A 26,839-nucleotide genomic window follows, 5' to 3' on the forward strand; every position below is an offset into this window, starting at 1 on the left:
ATATAGGACAGACACTTCAGATCAAACTTCCTTTAGATTTTATTTAGGACATTTGTGTGGGCTAATAGCAGTAAAAAATTTGCACATTTTTCATAATTCAAGGGGTCTTCTTTAGGATCGGTGGGTCCCCTGGGTTAGGGACGGTTGAGCTAACGTAGGCTATTGCAATTAGCATGAGGTTGTAAGTAACAAGAAAATTCCTCAGGACATAGACATATCTGATATTGGCAGAAAGCTTAAATACCTGTTCTAACTGCACTGTCCAATTTACAGTAGCTATTACAGTGAAAGAATACCATGCTATTGTTTGAGGAGAGTGCACAGTTTTGAACATGAAACGTTATTAATGAACAAATTAGGAACATTTGGGCAGTCTTGATACAACATTTTGAACTGAAATGAAATCATTGGATCATTGGAAATCATTGGATCAGTCTACATCTTTGCACATACACTGCTGCCATTTAGTGGCCAAAATATAAAATTGCAACTGGGCTGGAATAATACATTATGGCCTTTTTCTTGCATTTCAAAATTGATGGTACAAAAAAAAAACCGTTGGTTTTACCAGATCTATTATGTTATATTCTTCTACATTAATTTCAAATTTCTACAAACTTCAAAGTGTTTCCTTTTAAATGGTATTAAGAATATGCATATCCTTGCTTCAGGGCCTGAGCTGCAGGCAGTTAGATTTGGGTATGTCATTTTAGGCGAAAATTGAAAGAAAAGGGGCCGATCCTTAATAGGTAAAACCTCCAAATAACCTTTAAATTTCATTCAAACATTCACATTTAGAGAATGTTTTCTTCTCAGAACATTAATAAAACTTCCCAGCAAAACATTTAGGAAACCATAGTAAAATGTTCTCAGAACCTCGCTGCAACCTAAAAATGGACGTTCCCAGAACAGGCAAAATGTTCACTTCCATTCTCAGAACGTTTAAAAAAAGTTCAGGAAATGTATGGCTTCGTTCCCAAAACCAATGGGAATCCTAAAACTTACATACCCACAACTTCCAAGGAACCAAATGTGCTAGCTGGGATCTCTTTGAGAAAGGACAGCATACTCTTAAACCATATTTGAGAGGGAGGATTATATCCTATGCTTTATTGAAGAATAAGACAGCCAATCTACGAGACTCCAAACTAGAGAGTGAGCTAAAGGCACTTGACACTTTATACTCCCAAAACAGAGACAGAACAAGCTATAATTGCTACTAAGTATGAGTGGAATAGATTGTACCATAAAAAAGCAGAGTATGCACTATTTCATATTAATCAATCTTACTGGGAGATGGGTGAAAAACCTGTCCGCTTGCTGGCACACCGACTGAAGCAACAAAATAGTAGGAACCATATAACTGGCATACAGATACATTTTTTGGCCATTTCTACTTCTTCTAAGCAGAAACATTTGGAGTGTAGATGCTTCTACAACACATTTTATATATTACAAGGTGTACTGGGCAAACAAAAGTTTGACAGCTTTTTTTGCAGACCTGAATTTACCACAACTCCCTGAGGATAGGGAGGATTTAGATGCACCACTTGGAGTTGAGGAGATCTTTCAGGTTGTCAAGAATACACCTTCTAATAAGTCTCCTGGGGTAGATGGCCTACCTGCTGTATTTTCAGTTAACTTCAGAAGTCTGGTTAGCATACAGTGTGCTGTCCAGGACTCAAGCTCTTCAACTATTGCTTTGTAGTTAGAAGCTGCAAAGGCCTTCGATTGTGTAGAATGGATATACGTTTTTGAATCTCTTATTCGTTTTGGTGTTGGAGAGAACTTGGATAATAACTTTATGACACTCCTTACGCCTGTGTCTCAAAGAATGGTCTTACATCCAATCGATTCCAGTTCATTAAAAGCACAAGGCAGGGATGCCCTTTAAGTTCTGGGCTCTAGAACCCTTAGCCCGGAAACTGAGAGGGAACCTGCTTATTCATAAGTTATAGTGGGCAATAATCAGCATAACCTTATGCTTTGCAGATGACAGGTTACTATTCTTATCTCAACCTGAGATTTCTGTATCTGCTTTACTATAGAATGTTACATTTACAATATTATCTGGTTATCATATTCATTGGGATACATCTGAGACTCTTCCTTTATCTGGCTTCTGCCCATCCACTCTCTTCAAACAATGGAAATGTAGATGGTCCCCTAAGGGTATGAAATACTTTGGTATTCTGATGACCCCCAGCTAAGGGGATATTGTCAGAGAAAATATGAAATCCTTACTTTTAAAATGAAGAACGACTTTGCTAGATGGTAAAACATATATTTTATTATGGGTTCAAATTAACTCTATTAAAATTATGCTGGCACCTGTAATCCACCAGCTTCTAGCTCATCTCCCTCTGAATATTGCAGATTCTTACTTTAAAGATATTGACAGGCATGAGCTATACATTCTCGGGGGTAACTCACAGCACCGTTTAGGAATTAAGAAACTTCAGGCTCCCCCAGTGAAAATTGGATTTGGTCTTCCTAATTTGAAATGGTACTATTGTGTTTACATTTACATGTTTTTAGCAGACACTCTTACAGTATTAATTCCATACATTTTCATACTGGTCCTGCTTCAGAATCAAACCCACAACCCCCCCGCTTGCGTTGCAAGCACCATCATCTACCAACTGAGCTACACAGGACAGCACTGGGCTATCAATGTCAAACATTTCAGTATGTTGTTGCCAAGTTGGAAGGGAAGGTCTAAACCAGACTGCTTCCAGATGGAGTCTGTTGTTTGTGGGGGAGTCACCCCACTGTTACAAACACCAGAACCTTTTGGGGTAAACTGTACAGAGCAGGAGGTTAGGACCTTTATAAATTGCTTAGGACCCTCTGCGGCACAATAAGCATATCTTAATTGGGGGCGAATCCATATTTTGGGACAGTGGCAATATGTAAAGATCAATTGTCTTTTGGATCTATTTGATGGGAGTACTAAAAAATTCTTAAGCTTTGCCCAGATTTCTGTTAAGTATACTCTGCCACAGAATCAATATTTGAGACACCTGCAAAGTTTTTTGTCAAAATGGCTGGGAAGCCCACCTTGCCAATGGAAGCTTCTCTAACATCAGGTACTGTATGTACAGTGCAGGGTCCCTCAGGGCAGTTGCCTTGGGCTGTTACTCTTCTCTATTTTTTTTTACAAATGATTTGCCACTGGTCTTACACAAAGCTTGAATGACTATGTATGCAGATGATTCCCTACACTACATGTCAGCACCCAAAACCAGTGAGCTCACATACATTCTAAATAAGATGTTACAGTTAGTATCAGAATGGGTGATAAATAATAAACTGGCCTTAAATACATCTAAAACTAAAAGCATTATATTTGGTTCAAAACATTCTCTAAGACCTAAACCTCAACTGCAGTGGTGCCATTTAGCGTGTCAAGCTAACGTAGGCTAATGTGATTAGTATGAGGTTGTAAGTAACATGAACATTTCCCAGTACATAGACATATCTGATATGGACAGAAAGCTGAAATTATTGTTAATCTAACTGCACTGTTCAATCTACAGTAGCTATTACAGTAAAATAATACCATGCTATTGTTTGAGGAGAGTGCACAATTATGAACTTGAAAATGTATTCATAAACCAATTAGGAACATTTGGGCAGTCTTGATACAATATTTTTAACAGATATGCAATGGTTCATTGGATCAGTCGATAACTGTGCACATACACTGCTGCCATCTAGTGGCCAAAATCGAAATTGCTCCTGCGGTGGAGTAATACATTATGGCCTTTCTCTTGCTGCCAGCTCTTTCTTTTACCATATCTAATGTGTTATATTCTCCCAAATTAATTTCAAATTTCCACAAACTTCAAAGTGTTTCCTTTCAAATGGTATCAAGAATATGCATTTCCTTGCTTCAGATCCTGAGCAACAGGCAGTTAGATTTGGGTTTGTCATTATAGGTGAAAATTGAACAAAATGGGCAGATCCTTAAGAGGTTGGCTCTGGTCTTGTCCCATCTTATTACTGTCTGGTAATATGGTCGAGTGGAGCAAAGAAAGACATAGCAAAGCTGCAGGTGGCTCAAAACAGAGCAGCACACATTGCTCTTAAATGCACATGCAGAACTAACATCACCACTTCCGGTTGAACGCGGCACGAGGAAGAGCTTGGTTTTGTTGTTTTGAAAAAGTTTGTTGTTTTGAAAGTGTATTGGAAATTTCTTAGTAGCTAGCTAACTTTTTAGTTTGGATCCCGCAACGCAGTTGGCATCAGTTGCTGGGACTGCTAGTGTCTGTCCAGTGATCCTGCTGACTAAGGATGGGTCTGAGGAGGTATTTGCTGTTTCAGCTAGCCTAGCTGCTAGCTAGCTGCTTATCAAGCTAGCTGGGTTTTCTTGAGGGCTTGAAAGCAGCCTGCAACGCGGTTAGCCATTGTGGCTGGGACAGCGGATTGTGGCTGTCTAGATCCCTGCTCTTTGTTGTTTTCAATCTTCCATGTGACCTGCCCTGTCTGGAGCCGCAAGGAGGAGCACTGTAACCTACGTTGCTAGCTACCTTGACAAAGACCAAAGCCGGCGGGAGTATAATTGAGGACAGTGGTGTCTCTCTAACACACATGAAAGATATTTTAAACGAACAAAACATTTTCTACAAGCAGTTGTTACAACAACAAGAAAATAGCTTCAAGTGTTTCGTCCAAATACTAGTCGATTCAACTAATAAAAGAATGGACGACCTGACCAGAGAGGTACAGGACCTAAAGAACAGTTTGAAGTTCTCCCAGAGTCAGCTCAATGAGTTGAAACAGGAGAATGGCAAGATGACAGCAATCTGTAAGTCATTGAGTGACATCAGTTCTGTGTGTGAATCCATGATGACAATGACGAATAAATATTGTGGGACAATCAAGGTTGGAGCAACATGGCTGTGGACTGAATTGCAGAATTTCCGCATTAGACCTGGACGGAGTCCGAGGACAAAGTGAAGTAAATGATCTCTGATAAACTGAAGATGGACCACAAGAAGATTGAGGTGGAGCACACCCACGGGACTGGAAAACCCACCACCGGCCCAGGTGACAGGCCCAGGCCGATAGTGGTCAAGTTCCTGATTTTCAAGGACAAGGTAGCTGTTCTGGAAAGAGCCAAGAACTTGAGAGGAACGTATATCATCCTCGATGAGGACAATCCTGAAGCTGTGTGCCAGAGGAGGAAAGAGCTGATTCCAGCCATGGAAGCTGCCAGAGCGCGTGAGGACATTGCTTACATCCGCTATGACAAGCTCATTGTCCATCCTCCCTCCCAGAAGCCTGGAGGGGATGAGAGAGCCAATCCTATGGGTTCATAGCTTTAACCCCGCAGCACATACACACACAACAATCAATTAATGGACTGCTGAATGTATTTTTTTTCTCTTGCTTTGTTTGCTCTTTTTAGTAATATGTCTATCTCTGATAAGCTACCCAGGAAAGGGCTAAAAATAGCCCATATTAATATATATGTAGCCTTTTGGAATGGGTGGCCAGTAATAAACTGGTCCTGAACATCTCTGAGGATTGTATTTGGTATTAGACCTCAGCTGAATATGGTAATGAATGGTGTGGCTGCTGAGCAAGTTGAGGAGACTAAATTACTTGGCGTTACTTTAGATTGTAAACTGTCATGGTCAAAACGTATCGATTCAGTGGTTGTAAAGATGGGAGAGGTCTGTCCGTAATAAATAGATGCTCTGCTTTTTTGACACCACACTCCAAAAGTTCAGCAGGTTCAAGTTTTGTCTAATTCGATTATTCTCCAGTCATGTGGTCCAGTGCTGCAAGGAAATACCTAGTTAAGCTGCAGCTGGCCCAGAACAGAGAGGCACGTCTTGCTATTCGTTGTAGTCAGAAGGTTGATATAAATACTATGCATGCCAGTCTCTCTTGGCTAAGAGTTGAGGAGAGACTGACTGCATCACTTCTTTTTATAAGAAACATTAATGTGTTGAAAATCCCAAATTGTATGCATAATCAATTTACACACAGCTCTGACACACACAGTTAAAGCACCAGACATGCCACCAGGGGTCTTTTTACAGTCCCCAAATCCAAAACAAATTCAAGAAAGCATTTTATATAGAGCCATTATTATATAGAGCCATTATTGCATTATTGCAACTCCGTTCCTGTCACGCCCTGACCTAGAGATCCTTTTTATTCTCTATGTTTGGTTAGGTCACGGTGTGACTCGGGTGGGAAAGTCTATGTTTTCTATTTCTTTGTGTTTGGCCGTGTGTGTGTGTGTGGGGGGGTCCCAATCAGGGAAGGCAGCTGTCTATCGTTGTCTCTGATTGGGGATCACATATAAGTTGTCATTTTCCTTTTGGGTTTTGTGGGATCTTGTTTTCTGTTTAGTGTTTCTGCCTGACAGAACTGTGCGCTTTTGTTTTTTGTCTTTGTTATTTTTTGGTGTCATCAATAAAATGACGATGTACACCTACCACGCTGCGCCTTGGGCCACTCATTTCGACGAGAAATAAACAGCAAACCTGTTTGCTTTAATAAACAGATAAAAAAAAAACAGATAAAGCAACACCTCATGGCACAACGCCTCTCCCCTATTTGATAGTTTGTGTGTATGCATTGATATTTAGGCTACGTTTGCCTTTTTTAAAAGCCATGTAGTTCTGTCTTTGAGCTGTTCTTGTCTATTAAACTATTGAACATAAGATTCAACAACTGAGACATAAACTGAACATGTTCCACAGACATGTGTAACGGCTGTTGGTGGAAGAAGGTGAGGACCAAAGCGCAGCGTGATAAGTGTTCATGATTATTTAATAGAACAGAACATAGAATGACAAAAACAACAAGAGAATGAAATGAAACCGAAACAGTTCTGTCTGCTGCAGACACAAAACAGAAAACGACTATGGTTCTCAATCAGAGACAACACCCTGTCAAACAACAAAGAAATACAAAACATAGAAAATGAACATAGAATACTCACCCTAGTCACACCCTGGCCTAACCAAAATAGAGAATAAAAGCCTCTCTATGGCCAGGGCGTGACAACATGTAACTAACAGAAATGGAATAATGTGTCCCTGAACAAAGGGGGGTCAAAATCAAAAGTAACAGTCACTATCTGGTGTAGCCACCAGCTGCATTAAGTACTGCAGTACATCTCCTCCTCATGGACTGCACCAGATGTGCCAGTTCTTGCTGTGAGATGCTACCCCACTCTTCCACCAAGGCACCTGCAAGTTCCCAAACATTTCTGGGGGGAATGGCCCTAGCCCTCACTCTCCGATCCAACAGGTCCCAGACGTGCTCAATGGGATTGAGATCCGGGCTCTTCTCTGGCCATGGCAGAACACTGACATTTCTGTCTTGCAGGAAATCACACACAGAACGAGCAGTATGGCTGGTGGCATTGTCATGCTGGAGGGTCATGTCAGGATGAGCCCGCAGGAAGGGTACCACATGAGGGAGGAGGATGTCTTCCCTGTAACGCATAGCGTTGAGATTGCCTGCAATGACAACGAGCTCAGTCTGATGAGGTTGTGACTCACCGCCCCAGACCATGACGGACCCTCCACCTCCAAATCGATCCCGCTCCAGAGTACAGGCCTCAGTGTAACGCTCATTCCTTCAACGATAAACACGGATCCGACCATCACCCCTGGTGAGACAAAACCGCGACTCGTCAGTGAAGCACTTTTTGCCAGTTCTGTCTGGTCCAGCGACGGTGGGTTTGTGCCCATAGGCGACGTTGTTGCTGGTGATGTTTGGTGAGGACCTGCCTTACAATAGGCCTACAAGCCCTCAGTCCAGCCTCTCTCAGCCTACTATGGACAGTGTGAGCACTGATGGAGGGATTTTAAGTTCATGGTGTAACTCGGGCAGTTGTTGTTGCCATCCTGTACCTTTCCCACGGGTATGCAGGTGTTGTTACACGTGGTCTGCCACTGCGAGGACGATCAGCTGTCTGTCCTGTCTCCCTGTAGCTCTGTCTTAGGCGTCTCACAGTACAGACATTGCAATTTATTGCCCTGGCCACATCTGCAGTCCTCATGCCTCCTTGCAGCATGCCTACGCAGATGAGTAGGAACCCTGGGCATCTGTCTTTTGGTGTTTTTCAGATTCAGTAGAAGGCCTCTTTTAGTGTCCTAAGTTTTCACAACTGTGACCTTAATTAACTGCCGTCTGTAAGCTATTAGCGTCTTAACGACCGTTCCACAGGTGCATGTTCATTATTTGTGTATGGTTCATTGAACAAGAATGGGAAACAGTGTTTAAACCCTTTTAGAATGAAGATCTGTGAAGTTGTTTGGATTTTTACGAATTATCTTTGAAAGACAGGGTCCTGAAAAAGGGGCATATTATTTTTTTGCTGACTTTATTACCTCAACTAGCAGAGCTAGAGCAGTGTTAGTCAGACAATGAGACATCCCCCAAAAATAGTGTAGAGTCCGAATGGTTTGACCTACAAACTTTTATGACCACTCTATGGAAAGGGGAGACTTTCATGAACACAATGGTGTGTTTTCTCTACCACTCCAACAAGTGTCAGAGGACTCGTCTGAAGTCAGTATTGTTGATGTGCCCGCTGTAACACAGCATAATGGGGAATAAGTAAAGGGATATTAATACTTTCTGAAGGCACTCTAGATGGCACTGGACACCACAAAGGTTACATAAGCTGAAGTTAATACCAGAGGATAGCTGTTGGAGATGCAATGGTGACGTTGCCTCTATTACACAGCCAGGATTTCCTCTAGGATTTGTCCTGTGCTTAGTTCTATTCAGTTTCTTTTTATCCTAAAAAAACTCCCTGGTCTTTGCTGATGACAAACATACACATAACATGATGCAGCCACCACCATGCTTGAAAATATGAAGAGTGGTAATGAGTGATGTGTTGTTGGATTTGCCCCAAACATAACACTTTGAATTCAGGACATAAAGTTAATTTCTTTGCCACATGTTTTGCAGTTTTACTTTAGTGCCTTGTTGCAAACAAGATGCCGTTTTTGGAATATTTTTTATTCTGTACATGCTCCCTTCTTTTCACTCTATCATTTAGGTTATTATTATGGTGTAATGCTGTTGATCCATCCTCAGTGTTCTCCTATCACAGCCATTAAACTCTGTAACTGTTTTAAAGTCACCAATCGCCTCATGGTGAAATCCCTCAGCCCGTTCCTTCCTCTCAACTGAGAGGAACTCTGAGAGCAACTCTCAACTGAGTTAGGAAGGACACCTGTATCTGTCACGATTGTCGTAAGAACATTATATACATTATATCTATTGACGTGAAACGCACAAAACAATAAAAAGCAAATGATACGTGAAGCTATGGAGTGCTCACAGGCAACTACACATAAACAAAATCACACAAAACACAGTGGGGAAATGGCTTCCTAAATATGATCCCCAATCAGAGACAATGATAAACAGCTGCCTCTGATTGGGAACCATACCAGGCCAACATAGAAATAAACACCCTAGATTACCCAACCTAGACACACCCCGACCTAACCAAAATAGAGAATAAAAAGGATCTCTATGGTCAGGGCGCACCCCAAAGGTGTGGAATCCGGCCGCAAAACCTGAATCTATAGGTGAGGGTCCGGGTGGGCATCTAACGTCGGTGGCGGCTCCGGTGCGGGGCGAAGTTCCCACTCAGCTTGTGAATCTGCCAGCATCGGGGGCGGCAATGGTGCAGGACGAAGAACCCGCTTATCCCGCGGATCCAGCCATGGACCCGGGCTGAACACTGTGCCTGGACTGGACCTCGGTGCAGAGGAAGGCTCATGCCATGGAGCGGGACTGGACACCGGGTCTAGACTGGAGATCGGTGCAGAGGAAGGCTCCGGCCATGGAGTTGTGTTGGTCGCCTTGCCTGGCGTGGGCATCGGCGCAGAGGAAGACTCCGGCCCTGGAGCTGGGTTGACCTTCGAGCCTGGACTGACTCCGCGTCTCTGATTGGGGATCAAACTAGACCATTTTCAATACATTTTGGGCACCTTTATTGCTTTGTCTAATGGACCTTAAAGGTAAAAATGTATATAACTGAAGTCCATTTCTATTGTGGTGTAACTGTGAATAATATTTAAAATATTCTTTATCTGTGTTGTTTTTGGTATGTATGTTATATTTTTGGGATTTTATGTTATTATTTTTACATGATACATTTTTGGTCTATTTAATGATTTTTGATATCCTAAACTTTTTGATATCCTTGTTTGGACATTATTGTGTTTGTCGCGCCCTATCTTTTCGTTGGAAAATCCTAACAGAGAGAGAGAGAGAGAGAGAGAACATCTTCCAGATAGTGAATGTCAGTCCTCATCGTGTTGAGCTTCACCTTCACTACTTCTCTTAATTTACAGCCCCATAGATGTAAAATCAAGCTGCTGATAGGAGGAGGGGGCAGCAGGAGAATGGAAGAGAGAACAGGAAAATTGTGTTTTGTCAAGACACCAGCTGGGCAGATTTATTGCACATGTATTGAGTTGTATTTCATGTTTAACTCTCTCTTTCACTTAGCTCTGTAAAGTTTTATTTTGACTTTAGACGACTTCTACTATTTCTGTCCCCCCCCCCCCCCCCGATCCGGTATACTTTTACCAGTTCCCCTTTAACAATAAATTCATGCAGGCTATACTTCTATGATAATGTATTTTCTCCACTCCTCCCTTCCCCATACAAGACCATATGGATTTTGGTCTCGTAAATGTTGGTACTTTCCCCTCTGCTACCATATGTAGCCAACAGAATATTCATATATATTCATTTTCATTTTCATCACTCCCTCTCAACAACGCAGTGTAGCCATATGAATGCACAGGCCATCTGGCTGGAGTGTTTTCTAAAATACTTAATCTCTCCCTATCCCAGTCTGCTGTCCACACTTGCTTCACAATGTCCACCATTGTTCATGTACCTTAGAAAGCGAAGGTAACTGAACTAAATTACTATCGCCCCGTAGCGATAGTAGTTAAGGATGATATCACCTCCACCTTAGCTGACACCCTAGACCCACTGCAATTTGCATACCACCCCAATAGATACACAGATGACACAATCACCATCGCACTGCACACTGCTCTATCCCATCTGGATAAGAGGAATACCTATGTAAGAATGTAGTTCATTGATTACAGCTCAGCCAATCAACACCATAGTGCCCTCCAAGCTCATCATTAAGCTTGGGGCCTTGGGTCTGAACCCCGCCCTGTGTAACTGGGTCCTGGACTTCCTGACCGGCCACCCCCAGGTGGTGAAGGTAGGCAAAAACACGTCCACTTCACTGATCCTCGATACATGGGCCCCACAAGGGTGTGTGCTCAGCCCCTCCTGTACTCCCTGTTCACCAATGACTGCGTGGCCATCCACATCTCCAACTCAATCATCAAGTTTTCAGACAACACAACAGAGGTAGACCTGATTACCAAAAACGATGAGACAGCCAGCAGGGCCCTGGGGGAGTGCTGCCACGAAAATAACCTCTCCCTGTACGTCAACAAAATGAAGGAGCTGATCGTGGACTTCAGGAGACAGCCTCTATCCACATCAACGGGGCCACAGTGGAGAAGGTGAAAAGCTTCAAGTTCCTCGGCGTACACATCACTGACAATCCAAAATGTTCCACCCACACAGACAGTGTGGTGAAGAAGGCGCAACAACGCCTCTTCAACCTCAAGAGGCTGAATAAATGTGGCTTGGGCCCTAAGACCCTCACAAACCTTTACAGATGCACCATTGAGATCATCCTGTCGGGCTGTATCACCGTCTGGGTGACACAGAGGGTGGTGCTGTCTGCCCAATGCATCACCGAGGGCACACTGCCTGTCCTCTAGGACATCTACAGCACTCGGTGTCACAGGAAGGCCAAAAAGTTCCTCAAGGACATCAGCCACCCGAGCCACGGCCTATTCCCCCCACTACCGTCCAGACGGCGAGGTCAGTACAGGTGCATCAACGCTGGGACTGAATAACAGCTTCTATCTCAAGGTCATCACTGTTAAATAGTCACCATTACCTTGCCCTGAACCTTCGTCATGGTCACTAGCCGGCTACCACCTGGTTACTCAAAACTGCACCTTAGATGCTGCTGCCTATGTACATAGTGTAACGCTCCGGGTGTCGTGGGTGTGGAGTCAGACGCAGGAAACAGAGTGCGATGCTGTGCTCTTTAATTCACAAAACGCAACACAGGGTGCTCACAACCAAAATGCACGACCAGGAACAAACACGTTCCTCTACTACAAAACAGAAGGTCACAATAATTAATCCCGCACAAAGAACCAGGTGGGCCGGCTGACTAATAAAGCCTCACTAATTGTACCCAACTCAAAACAGGTGTACTCAATAAACACATAAGGAGGGGGAGGAAAGAATCAGTGGCAGCTAGTAGGCCGGCGACGACGACCGCCGAGCGCCACCCGAACGGGAAGGGGAGCCACCTTTGGTCGGAGTCGTGACAGTACCCCCCCCCCCCCCGACGTGCGGCTCCCGCACGAGGTGCAGGGCGATCCGGATGGAGGCGATGGAAATCCCTCAACATTGACGGATCCAAAATGTCCCCCACCGGTACCCAGCACCTCTCCTCCGGACCGTACCCCTCCCAGTCCACGAGGTACTGCAGGCCCCTCACCCGGCGTCTCAAGTCCAGAATGGTCCTGTAGGGGACCAGCTACCACCGGCCTGAGGAGAGACACATGAAACGAGGGGTTAATACGATAATAGGAAGGGAATTGTAATCGATAACACACCTCGTTTATTCTCCTCAGGACTTTGAAGGGCCCTACACACTGCGGCCCAAGCTTCCGGCAGGGCAAGTTTTGGGTCGAGAGCCAGACCCTGTCCCCCGGTACAAACACGGGGCCCTCACTGCGGTGGCGGTCAGCACTCCTTTTCTGCCGTCCACTAGCTTGTTGAAGGGATTCCTGGACGGCCCTCCAGGTCTCTTTGGAGCGCTGCACCCATTCCTCCACTGCAGGAGCCTCGGTCTGGCTCGGATGCCACGGTGCCAGGACCGGCTGGTACCCCAACACACACATTAGTAGAGGAGTGGCGTAGTGAGTTCTGGGCCATTTCGGCCCAGGGGATGTATCTTGCCCACTCCCCTGGCTGGTCCTGGCAATACGACCACAGAAACCTACCCACCTCCTGGTTTACTCTCTCCACCTGCCCATTACTCTCGGGGTGATAACCGGAGGTCAGGCTGACCGAGACCCCCAGACGCTCCATGAACGCCCTCCATACTCGGGACGTGAACTGGGGGCCCCGATCAGAAACGATATCCTCCGGCACCCCGTAGTGCCGGAAGACGTGGGTGAATAATGCCTCCGCAGTCTGTAGGGCTGTAGGGATACCGGGCAACGGGAAGAGACGGCAGGACTTAGAGAACCGATCCACAATCACCAGAACCGTGGTGTTATCCTGAGACGGGGGAAGATCGGTCAGGAAATCTACGGATAGATGTGACCATGGCCGTTGTGGAACGGGGAGGGGTTGTAACTTCCCTCTAGGAAGGTGCCTAGGAGCCTTACTCTGGGCGCATACCGAACAGGAGGAGACATAAACCTTAACATCCCTAGCCAAGGTAGGCCACCAATACCTCCCCCGAAGGCTCCCACTGTCCTCCTCACCCCAGGGTGACCCGAGGAGGGTAGGACGTGAGCCCACCGAATCAGTTGGTCCCGAACACCAAGCGGCACGTACTTCCGCCCCGCCGGACACTGAGGAGGCGCGGGTTCATCCCGTAACGCCCGCTCGATGTCCGCCTTCACGTTCTGGGAGCCCGGTCTATAAGATAACGTGAACCGGAATCGGGTGAAAAATATGGCCCACCTTGCCTGACGTGGGTTCAGTCTCCTAGCTGCCCGAATATACTCCAGATTTTGGTGGTCGGTCCAGATGAGAAAGTGGTGCTTAGCCCCCTCAAGCCAGTGTCTCCACACCTTCAGAGCCCTGACCACCGCTAACAACTCCCGGTCCCCCACATCATAGTTACGCTCCGCTGGGCTGAGCTTCCTCGAGAAGAAAGTGCAGGGGCGGAGTTTTGGTGGCGTACCCGGGTGCTGTGATAGCACGGCACCCACCCCAGCCACGGATGCGTCCACCTCCACTATGAATGCTAGAGAGGGGTCCGGATGCGCCAACACGGGTGCATCCGTGAACAGCGCCTTCAACCTGTAGAAAGCTCCGTCCGCCTCTGCTGACCACCGCAACCGCACCGGGCCCCCCTTCAGCAGTGAGGTAATTGGAGCCGCTATCTGGCCAAAACCCCCGGATAAACCTCCGGTAGTAGTTGGCAAAACCCCAAAACCGCTGCACCTCATTTACCGTGGTCGGAGTCGGCCAATTACGCATGGCCTTACTGCGGTCACCCTCCATCTACACCCCCGAGGTGGAAATGCGATAACCCAGAAAGGAGACGGCTCGTTTGGAGAACACACACTTCTCAGCCTTGATGTATAGGTCATGCTCCAGCAGTCTACCAAGCACCTTGCGTACCGGAGACACATGCGCGGCGTGAGTGGCTGAGTAGATCAGAATGTCATTGATATAAACAACCACTCCCTGCCCGTGCAGGTCCCTGAGAATCTTGTCTACAAAGGATTGGAAAACGGCTGGAGCATTCTTTAACCCATACGGCATGACGCAGTACTCATAGTGGCCCGATGTGGTACTAAATGCGGTTTTCCACTCGTCTCCCTTCCGAATACGCACCAGACTATACGCGCTCCTGAGATCCAATTTTGGGAAGAACTGCACTCCCTGAAATGATTCCACTGCCGTAGCAATGAGAGGTAGTGGGTAGCTGAACCCCACTGTGATGGCATTTAGACCTCTATAATCAATACACGGACGCAAACCTCCCTCCTTTTTCTTCACAAAAAAGAAACTCGAGGAGACGGGTGAGATGGAGGACCGAATGTACCCCTGTCCCAGAGACTCCATGACATATTTCTCCATAGCCAACGTCTCCTCTTGGGACAATGGGTACACGTGACTCTTGGGAAGCGCAGCGTTTACCTGGAGATCTATCGCACAATCCCTTCCCGGTCGATGTAGTGGTAATTTAGTCGCCTTCTTTTTACTGAAAGCCAAATCGGCATACTCGGGGGGAATGTACACCATGGGACCCTGGTCTGGACTCTTCACCGACGTGGCACCGATGTAAACTCCCAGACACCTTCCAGAACACTCCTCTGACCACCCCTGGAGAACCCCCTGTCTCCACGAAAAGTTTAGATTGTGCCGGGCCAGCCAGGGAAACCCTAGCACCACTGGAAACGCAGGCGAATCAATAATATAGAGACTGATACGCTCCCTATGATTCCCCTGCGTTACCATGTCCAGTGGAACCGTGGTCTCCCTGACCACCCCTGACCCTAATAGACGGCTATCTAGGGAGTGCACGGGAAAGGGAGAATCTATCGGCACAAGCGGAACACCTAATTTAATAGCGAGTCCGCGATCCATAAAGTTCCCAGCTGCGCCTGAATCAACTAGCGCCCTATGCTGGGAAGAGGGGAAAAAATTTAAGGAAAAAAAATCAAGACAAACATGTGACCAACAGGGGGTTCTTTGGTGCTGACTCACCTGGGGTGATCGAGAAGTGTTCCGCCTGCCATCTCGACTCCCAGACGGACCGATCGGCCGTGTGTCCTCTCCGACCACAGCTGGTGCAGGGGGAGCCTCCTCCTCCGGTACCCCTCGGCACAGCCCCTCCCCCTGGGTGGTGGAACACACAGGACCCTCTCCGAACGCCCGCGGGCAGCCAGCAGATTGTCCAGTCGGATGGACATGTCAATCAGCTCATCCAGGGAAAGAGCAGTGTCCCGACACGCTAGCTCCCTGCGGACGTCCTCCCGGAGACTACACCGGTAGTGGTCGATAAGGGCCCTGTCGTTCCACCCAGATCCTGCTGCCAAGGTCCGGAACTCCAACACGTAATCCTGGGCGCTCCTCTTCTCCTGCCTGAGATGGAATAGTCGTTCTCACCGCTCGGCCATCAGGAGGGTGGTCAAACACGGCGCGGAAACGGCGGGAAAACTCTGGGTAGTGCTCCTTCGCTGAGTCTGGGCCATTCCAGACTGCGTTCGCCCACTCCAGAGCACGACCCGTGAGGCAGGAGATGAGGACACTCACCCTCTCCGCTCCCGAGGGAGTGGGTCTAACGGTGGCCAGGTACAGTTCCAGCTGGAGTAAGAACCCCTGGCACCCCGCCGCCGCTCCATCATAAACCCTCGGGAGCGTAAGACGGAGGGTGCTGGAGTCGGGAGATGGGGAGTCCTGAGCTGGGGGAGCCGAAGGTGGAGAGAGGAGACCACTCCCATCGGTCCATTCTCTCCATCACCTGATCCATAGCTGTTCCAATCCGTTTGAGAACGGTGGTATGATGTAGGACCCTTCCCTCCATCGATGGGAGAGGGTTGGCTGCTGCTCCTGCTGACTCCATTCTTTCGTGGTGCGGGATTCTGTAACGCTCCGGGTGTCGTGGGTGTGGAGTCAGACGCAGGAAACAGAGTGCGATGCTGTGCTCTTTAATTCACAAAACGCAACACAGGGTGCTCACAACCAAAATGCACGACCAGGAACAAACACGTTCCTCTACTACAAAACAGAAGGTCACAATAATTAATCCCGCACAAAGAACCAGGCGGGCCGGCTGACTAATAAAGCCTCACTAATTATACCCAACTCAAAACAGGTGTACTCAATAAACACATAAGGAGGGGGAGGAAAGAATCAGTGGCAGCTAGTAGACCGGTGACGACGACCGCCGAGCGCCACCCGAACGGGAAGGGGAGCCACCTTCGGTCGGAGTCGTGACACATAGACATGAAACACTGGTCACTTTAATAATCTTTGCATATTAATACAAATTGATTACTTAAAAATCATACAATGTGATTTTCTGGAATTTTTGTTTTAGATTCCGTCTCTCACAGTTGAAGTGTACCTATGATACAAATTACATGCTTTGTAAGTAGGAAAACCTGCAAAATCGGCAGTGTATCAAATACTTGTTCTCCCCACTGTATGTAAATAAGGTATTTCTGTTTTTACTGTTAATACATTTGCAAAAAAATCTAAAAACCTATTTTTGCTTTGTCATTACGTGTAGATTGATGAGAACATATACTATTCAATCCTATGTATTCTTCAGATATACTACATATTCTATCCATATACTGTCCATAATATCTATACATTCCATCATGTTTATTCTTGTATATTGTTAGATATTATTGCACTGTTGGTGCTAGGATCACAAGCATTTCGCTACACCCTGTTTTTGTTTTGTCATTATGTGTGTAAATTGATGAGGACAAAAAATGTATTTAAGCTATTTTAGAATAAGGCTGTAACGGGGTAGGGGAAGGGGGAGGGGTCTGAATACTTTCCGAATGCACTGTATAGTGTATATAGGGCATGTTGGGTCTGTAATGGCACAATTCTCAATACTATTCTCAAACATGTTTATTTTCATATTGGACCGCCATCTAGTGGCATACGGTCTGCTCCATCTCTGCTACAGAGACACAGGCAGTAACCTCAGCTCCCTCAGCAATTACAGAAGCTCATTGGTTTGATCCACAGTGAAGGTGTGCTCCTCTTTAGTGTCAGACTGCATTGTCACAGTACTGGAGGGACGAGAACAAAACACATGACCTGGTCACAAAAGTTTGATGTTCCAAAGAGAGATGAATGATTCTATAATAACTTCCTCCAAATTCTGAAATGAATGTATACTGTACCAACACCAGACTTGCCAATAGCATATATACAGTAGATTGTCTGTGAACATCATGGAAATAAATTGAAGATGCTGAAATGTTAGCAAGACAAAAAATACAATTTTTACTGTTATACCTTTATTTCTTGCTATTGCATTTTGTACACATTCAGTGGCAAGAAAGAAAGGAGAGAAAACACTGGTTTGGCAAACTAATGTGTACACATCACATTCACAAATCCCACTTTGCAAAGCAGTCAAACTACAATGAGATTTCAGTGCGTGGTGACAAAAACAAAAAGGTACAGCACACAGGATATGTGCTAAGTAAGGTGTGCCGTGTAAGAGAAGCAGAATTGTCTGCAAGGACACAGATACTGATATGAACAATAAAGCAGCATTCAAAAAGCCTAGGCACTTGAAGCATGTGCAAATAGCTAGTGCAGTGCCAGTATGAGCTGTGCGTGGGAGCAATAAGAGCATTAGAATGAAAAGGGAAGAGAATGGAAAGCAGCTAATGACATCATCAACAAGACATATTTAACCCATCTACATGTTCTTTCATTCTGCACATCCTAAAAACTAACATCAACAAACTATCAACTTACTAACTACTATCAGGACACGTGATGGTAGTGTGTATCAGAGACCCTGGTCCATTTCAAGTGCTAATTTCAGTTAATAATTGTTTTGTCCAGAAACATTTAGTTAGTTCATTTGATTTACTACCATAACTATCTCATTCATTCTCCACCTGATCTTATTATCTAAATAGCTTTTCTATAATTTGTGCTTGTCCTAAAACAGCCTCAATTTCAGTGTGGTCTTCTAGACTCTGATCTCATTCACAGTGATTGGAGGTTTTTGAGGACAAAGATCTAGAATGACCTCCATGATGAGTCCTAAAAAAAATTGCTACAATAATTTTTTAATCTGCAAAGCATATGAAATACTTTTACTTGTTAATAACCTATATAATTATTTCCAAAATAATGCTATGGTGCAGTGAAAGTACAATTTGATCAATCATTTTTGGCAAGATACATCTGTAAGCAATTCCACTTAATAATTTTCTAAAAAATAACATTACAAAATGTTGAATATAATTGTTGCCTATGGATTTTAATACATTATTACAATAACTAATAATGTGCCATGTGAAGCTGAGTATCAAAACATTTAACACAGTCATGACATGTCTTTAACTTTCAATGGCTAATCAGCAATCGGTAATTATGCAACACTAAGAGTAATGTTTCCTTTGATATACAATTTAGCTAAGCTCAAGCTTCTACTGTATGAAATCTACAAGAACATGTGGGAATGACAAAATGTAAACAAAACTTTCAAACTAGAGAGAGCATCAGATTTCTTTGCGTCTATGAAAGGTTTCTTAATACTTTGAGATTGAAATAAAAGGCAAGAGTTGATCATTAACCAATTATTGAATAGTTACAACATACCACCTGACACATAAATATTTTAGCCAATCAATAGCATGGGATTGTCAACTTCCAACTTTCATTTCCATTTCAGCCATTATCTTAATGGTAATTCAGAGGAAATCCTTAAAGGTGCAATAGGCAGAAATCACTCTGCCATTTCCTGGTTACAAAAATTATAATAGTTGCCCTAATTTCAGTTTATGTGCCAAAACAAGTATTGATAATCATTGTACCATCTGAAATACTGCAAAAAAAATTTTTAAGTACAAAAATAATGTATAATCAGCTCTTTATAGCTGGTGTACAAAACCAAACGTAAAAGATACAACAATAAACTTAAGCACGGGAAGCATAAATCGTTTCTATGTGAATTTGGTTGGGTCCCCCAAAAAGTTACATACAATATTGCAGCTTTAAGTGCCCCAGAATCAGGGGCTGTGAGCCAAATACACACGCTGATACGGTAGTGTTGGCCTTACTTTTCACCCCCCACTATCTCATCAATGCTACAGGGATGCTACAATGGGAATGGGTGATCATGTCCTAAAGAGATTCACAAAGGCTGTGTTTGCAAACTTGTCTGTCGCCCCTTCATTAAAGACCAAAATTGGTTACTGAAAATTGTGATTGAATAAAAAAATTAGACCAGTTTCATTTACGGAGCAAAAAATATACAGCTGTGCAATATACACTGAACAAAAATATAAAAGCTACATGTAAAATGTTTGTCCCATGTTTCATTATCTGAAATAAAAGATCTAATATGTTCCATATGCACAAAAAGCTTATTTCTCTCAAATGTTGTGCATAAATTTGTTTACATTCCTATTAGTGAGCATTTCTCCTTTGCTAAGATAATCAATCCACTTGACAGATGTGTATTATCACGAAGCTGATTAAACAGCATGATCATTACACAGGTGCACCTTGTGCTGGGGACAATAAAAGGCCACTCTAAAATGTGCAGTTTTGTCACACAAAAGAATTCCACAGATGTCTCAAGTTTTGAAGGAGTGTGCAATTGGCATGCTGACTGCAGGATGTACAACAGAGCTGTTGACAGATAATTTAATGTTCATTTCTCTACCATAAGCCGCTTCCAACGTAATTATAGAGAATTAGACAGTACATCCAACTAGCCTCATAGCCGCACACCACGTGTAACCACGCCGGCAAAGACCTCCACATCCGGCTTCTTCACCTGCGTGATCGTCTGAGACCAGCCACCTGGACAGCTGATGAAACTGAGGAGTATTTCTGTCCGTAATAAAGCCCTTTTGTGGAGAAAAACGTACTCTGATTGGTTGGGCATGGCTCCCCAGTGGGTGGGCTTGGCTCCCAAGTGGGTGGGCCTATGCCCTCGCAGGCCCACCCATGGCTGTGCACCTGCCCAGACATGTAAAATCCATAGGCCTAATGAATTCATGATTCATGAACTGATACATAAAATTACGCTGGATTCAAAACTTTGTTAAATAATTTAAATTATTATACAACCATCCCACCTCTGCAGATTTAGCTGTGAAGAGACAGAATCATTAGATAATTTGTTTTGGTACTGAAGAATTGCAACATTTACCTGGAGCTAACTCTGCAAAAAACCTGAGGGTGTTCAGAGATAGATGGGAGGGGTTGAATGAAGCTGAAGGGTTGTACTAAAAATAACAAGATAACTATTGTAAAATATGCTGTGTCCGTACAATGTATATAGGTTCAGAACTTTTGTGAAACAGCAGTTTAAAATTATATAGCAAATAAAACATCTAAACTGGATGGTCTTCAGAGATAGATGGGAGGAGTTGAGGGTAGGGGTAGCAGAAGGATGGGACAAAAATAAAGAAAATATAACTATTATAAAATATACTGTGTTCGTAAAATGTATATAGTATGTATAAACTGGAAGTAGAAGCCTAAGTGTTGTTGAACACTAGTTTACTCCAATTAGTGGAGGGGTGGTAGTGTTAGGGTAAAATAATAAAGGATAATATTTAAAATATATATATATATATATATATATATATATAATTATATATATCTTTACACAAAGGCTGCTTTTAACTAATCTGATTGTTTAAAAAAAACGATTAGTGGAAAAATATCACTATTGGTCTGCCTGTGTAAACATAGCCATTGTGAATCTCTTTAGGATATGACCATCCATTCCAGTACTAGCATCCCTGAGCCAAAGGGCTGATATGAGCGTGAAAGTCTGGAAGTCCTGAAAGTTTGACTGATATAAAGAAATTGTTTGATAGGATTCTCACCTGATACACCATAAGCAAAGCCTAAAGTATAGAGAATAGATAGTACAGAATAAGAACTAGTCTGATGGATCAGTTTTTGAAGTGATCATTGAAGTGGTCAGAAAACAGTGAATATGGAGCCACAGCCTCCAACGTACCACTGTTTCACACTCATTACACATTGTCTATGATCTCAGTAAATTGTAGTTATTATTGTGAACTATAATAATGATATGAAAATCTGTTTAAAAACATTTAATAACATCTAGCTATCTGTACATTGAAAGGAGGTCAGGGAGAGAGGAGACCCGTAGTTACAGGAAGTGACATCACAAGGGACAGAAGAAATAGCCCGGTATGGAACATCACGCTGAGGGCTGAACAGATTGGAAGAATTCCTAGACAGACAAAAACAGACCATCAGATTTAAACACTTGTACACAAACACAACAAACAAACCCCTGCAACAAAGAAAATTGCATTTAGAAAAATGCTAATATTATCTACCACATCAAGAGTCATTACTGAAAGATCATGTCATCACACTTCTCTTTCAATTACACTTCGCTACTAGTTTTTGATTTCATACTCATTTTCCAGATAAAAATTATTCAAATGCCTTTCGAAATGCACATTTCATCTGTATGGATGTGCAATAACACAAGAACAAATAGGTCTACATGTACACAAAGAGATCCACAAAGAGAATTTCTTGGAAATACTTTCATAATTCTTGTCTACCCTACTACATATTTGATTGAGTAAATTCATACAGTGCCTTGCGAAAGTATTCGGCCCCCTTGAATTTTGCGACCTTTTGCAACATTTCAGGCTTCAAACATAAAGATATAAAATTGTCTTTTTTTTGTGAAGAATCAACAACAAGTGGGACACAATCATGAAGTGGAACGACATTTATTGGATATTTCAAACTTTTTTAACAAATCAAAAACTATAAAATTGGGCGTGCAAAATTATTCAGCCCCTTTACTTTCAGTGCAGCAAACTCTCTCCAGAAGTTCAGTGAGGATCTCTGAATGATCCAATGTTGACCTAAATGACTAATGATGATAAATACAATCCACCTGTGTGTAATCAAGTCTCCGTATAAATGCACCTGCACTGTAATAGTCTCAGACGTCCGTTAAAAGTGCAGAGAGCATCATGAAGAACAAGAACACACCAGGCAGGTCCGAGATACTGTTGTGAAGAAGTTTAAAGCCGGATTTGGATACAAAAAGATTTCCCAAGCTTTAAACATCCCAAGGAGCACTGTGCAAGCGATAATATTGAAATGGAAGGAGTATCAGACCACTGCAAATCTACCAAAACCTGGCCGTCCCTCTAAACTTTCAGCTCATACAAGGACAAGACTGATCAGAGATGCAGCCAAGAGGCCCATGATCACTCTGGATGAACTGCAGAGATCTACAGCTGAGGTGGGAGACTCTGTCCATAGGACAACAATCAGTCGTATATTGCACAAATCTGGCCTTTATGGAAGAGTGGCAAGAAGAAAGACATTTCTTAAAGATATCCATAAAAAGTGTCGTTTAAAGTTTGCCACAAGCCACCTGGGAGACACACCAAACATGTGGAAGAAGGTACTCTGGTCAGATGAAACCAAAATTGAACTTTTTGGCAACAATGCAAAACGTTATGTTTGGCGTAAAAGCAACACAGCTCATCAACCTGAACACAACATCCCCACTGTCAAACATGGTGGTGGCAGCATCATGGTTTGGGCCTGCTTTTCTTCAGCAGGGACAGGGAAGATGGTTAAAATTGATGGGAAGATGGATGGAGCCAAATACAGGACCATTCTGGAAGAAAACCTGATGGAGTCTGCAAAAGACCTGAGACTGGGACGGAGATTTGTCTTCCAACAAGACAATGATCCAAAACATAAAGCAAAATCTACAATGGAATGGTTCAAAAATAAACATATCCAGGTGTTAGAATGGCCAAGTCAAAGTCCAGACCTGAATCCAATCGAGAATATGTGGAAAGAACTGAAAACTGCTGTTCACAAATGCTCTCCATCCAACCTCACTGAGCTCGAGCTGTTTTGCAAGGAGGAATGGGAAAACATGTCAGTCTCTCGATGTGCAAAACTGATAGAGACATACCCCAAGCGACTTACAGCTGTAATCGCAGCAAAAGGTGGCGCTACAAAGTATTAACTTAAGGGGGCTGAATAATTTTGCACGCCCAATTTTTCAGTTTTTGATTTGTTAAAAAAGTTTGAAATATCCAATAAATGTCGTTCCACTTCATGATTGTGTCCCACTTGTTGTTGATTCTTCACAAAAAAATACAGTTTTATATCTTTATGTTTGAAGCCTGAAATGTGGGAAAAGGTCGCAAAGTTCAAGGGGGCCGAATACTTTCGCAAGACACTGTATCTTTGGGCAACCCACCGAACAACTCCAATGCTGTATATGTTTGCATTTTTTTGCAATAATTTATGTTTGTAAGTGTATATGTTTGCACCATCAACTACATTGACTCCCCTCTCCTTCCCACTCCTATCTCAGTTGTCCTTCCTCCTGATCATCCCTGTACCCATGATGACTCACGCTGGTGTACAGCCATGCTGTTCTCCTTCCAGGTAGACCCCTGGTACACCCTGCAGGTGTAGGTGTAGGGCTTATCGTCCGCCATCGGAGCCCAGGTGAGGCGACACACGGTGGGGTTGACCAGGCTCACGTTGGCCCTCCTCCGGTTGTCTGTGGACACCAGGGACACAGCGTTGGGGTAGGTGCTGCCCACCTATTGTGAATGAGATTTTTTTTCTTAATTTACTTGTTTCAGTGTTCCACTGTGATTATTTTCAGCAACAGTGGCAAAGTTAGCGTGGTAGTGGGCATATTAAAGCTCATTTCTTGCAATTCTACACATTTTGTTATGGGGCGTAGAGAACATTTGATAGTTTCAAAACGAATTACCTGTAATTCTACACATTTTGCCAATTGGCAGATGCTATTCTTATGCTATCTGAGTGACTCAAACATTGTAACAAAATCAATGGGGGCCTCATGACATTTTTGGTATTTTAGATTCTCACTGTCTGTCTAGTTTTCCCTTTGGTGATTCTTAGTTCTCAAAAATGATCTTATTTTTAAATATATTGCTCCATTTCTCACATCCTGATCAGTTTCACCTGTCCTTGTTATTGTCCACTCCCTCCAGGTGTCGCTTGTTTTCCCCAGTGGATTTATCCCTGTGTTCCCTGTATCTCTGTGCCAGTTCATCTTGTATGTTTAGTCAAGTCAACCAGCATGTTTTTCCCGTACTCCTTTTGCTATTCTCCCTTTTCTAGTCCTCCCGGTTTTGACCCTGTCCTGTTTCTGGACTCTGTACCCGCCTACCTGATCATTCTGCCTGCCTTGACCACGAGTCTGTCTGCCACTCTGTACCTCCTGGACTCTGATCTGGTTTTGACCTTTTTGGCTGTCCATGACCATTCTATTGCCTACCCCTTTGGATTAATAAACAGTGTAAGACTCCAGACATCTGTCTCCTGTGTCTGCATTTGGGTCTCTCCTTGTGCCTTGATACCATTATATTTTCTACATACTTTCTATCTGGTTTAGTCACACTTAAACGTCTAAAATCAACATTGTGCCGCTGCTAAATACATATAGGGGAAGATTAAGGATAAATGCAATAAAATAAATAATTTAATGAATTAATAAATATACACTGAGTGTACAAAATATTAGGAACACCTTCCTAATATTGAGTTGCACCCCTTTTCCCCTCAGACCAGCCTCAATTCGTTGGGGCATGGACTCTACAAGGTGTCAAAAGCATTCCATTTAGACTCCAATGTTTCCCACAGTTGGCTGGATGGTGGACCATTCCTGATACACACGGGAAACTGAGCTTGAAAAATCCAGCAGCGTTGCAGTTCTTGACACACTCAAACCCGTACGTGTGCCTGGCACCTACTACCATACCCCGTTCAAAGGCACTTAAATCTTTTGTCTTGCCCATTCACCCTTTGAATTGCACACATACACAATCTATGCCTCAATTCTCTCAAGGCTTAAACATCCTTCTTTAACCTGCCTCCTCCCCTTCATCTACACTGATTTAAAGTGGATTTAACATCTATAAGGGATAATAGCTTTCACCTAGATTCACCTCGTCAGTCTATGATATGGAAATAGCAGGTGTTCCTCATGTTTTTACACTCAGTGTAAATAAGAGAACGAAAATCTATCAAAAACAATCAAATCCCACCAGTCGGCTGTCCTGCTTGTACTCGCAGTAGGGGCCTAGGTGTGCAGGGTTGTCTTCCACAGGGAACTCACAGTCCACCCGCAGGTTGCGCTCCATGTAGGTGAGGCAGGGGTACATCTGAGGACCCCGGGGAGTCCAGAAGAACCCCGAGGTTGTGGAGACCAATGCTAGGACACACAGAATAAGAGGCAATAAGAAACATCCTTGAGAATCACATCACAGGATGTATTGATAAGAAATGTAAACAATAATACAGAGGAAATAGTTCATAGCCAAAGGAAGATTAGAAAGCAGGTTTTGTAGACCCCCCCCCCCAAAAAAGCCAGATGATTGCCATGCAGAGTGAGTGCATTACCTAGGAGGAGATATGGGGTGGCAGAGAGATGCGACTCCATGGCACCTGCTGGCTCGTGTGTGCTCGGCCTGGTAAACTGAAGTACGTTCAGATGCTCTGCGTGCCAAATTTCAACAAAGACCACTGTGAATAGTGGTATAGACTTACATCCCTACTAAGAACCAGAAGTGAAATAAAAAAAATACCTTCACATTGCATGCCTTATCAAGAGCACACTACTTACATGATGATCCCAACAGGAGAAAAAAATATTTTGGCTGTTAAAACTCGGCATTGTAGCCAAAATGACAGTGGACATCTATTTTGTAGAGTAGGCTAAAGAGCCCACACAGCCAGCACAATCTACATAATATTTTCGCCTAAACCGGACCAACATAAATCCTAAGAGCCTGCGGGGAGACAAGCCTACGCCCAATGCGGTCTCGTCTTCAATAACACTGCACCAAACCGGCTTCTATGAAACAGCACGTTTACAACCTTATTGAGAGCTTAAATAGAAGACACCTTGAAAGCGTCTCGGAAAAGGGCGATTTGCTAGAGCCTACTATTTCCGATGGTGCATTATACCCAATTGTAGAATTACAGCATATAACATTATCAAATAGTCAATCAAATAAATCTGTCGCATTTACCTGATGGAAGTGGGTAACTCGTGCTTCTTTGCCCTAGGTCAAAGCCGTGACGTCCTGTCCTGATACAGCATAGGCTATCCCGCAAGGAGATGCGAAGTAGCCTAGCGTGCTGATACCTTCGTATATACAGTCATTGGCTGATACAGTCCCAGAGTATGGAGGGCGTGAGCCATTATATGGCTGCTGTGCAGTCCAGC

General features: G+C 43.8%; 1 protein-coding gene across 2 annotated transcripts; it reads right to left on the reverse strand.

Annotated features, from left to right (window-relative positions):
• Positions 1-17,841: 17,841 nt before the first annotated feature.
• On the reverse strand, positions 17,842-26,839 carry LOC118936705 (uncharacterized). Of its 2 annotated transcripts, none has more exons than XM_036933331.2 (5): positions 26,643-26,839; positions 26,011-26,106; positions 25,656-25,822; positions 23,987-24,179; positions 17,842-21,805 (listed from the first exon to the last, which is right to left on the reverse strand). In XM_036933331.2, the coding sequence occupies exons 2-5, from the start codon at positions 26,048-26,050 to the stop codon at positions 21,699-21,701; spliced, it is 507 nt and encodes a 168-aa protein (XP_036789226.1). In that variant the 5' UTR covers positions 26,051-26,106; positions 26,643-26,839; the 3' UTR covers positions 17,842-21,698. The 2 variants fall into 2 exon arrangements, with proteins under 2 accessions (XP_036789226.1, XP_036789227.1); XM_036933332.2 differs by lacking the exon at positions 26,643-26,839 and adding an exon at positions 26,234-26,573.

This window comes from Oncorhynchus mykiss, chromosome 10 (genome assembly GCF_057628025.1).
Source record: "Oncorhynchus mykiss isolate SJ-2025 chromosome 10, ASM5762802v1, whole genome shotgun sequence".
Classification (NCBI taxonomy): Eukaryota; Metazoa; Chordata; class Actinopteri; order Salmoniformes; family Salmonidae; genus Oncorhynchus; species Oncorhynchus mykiss.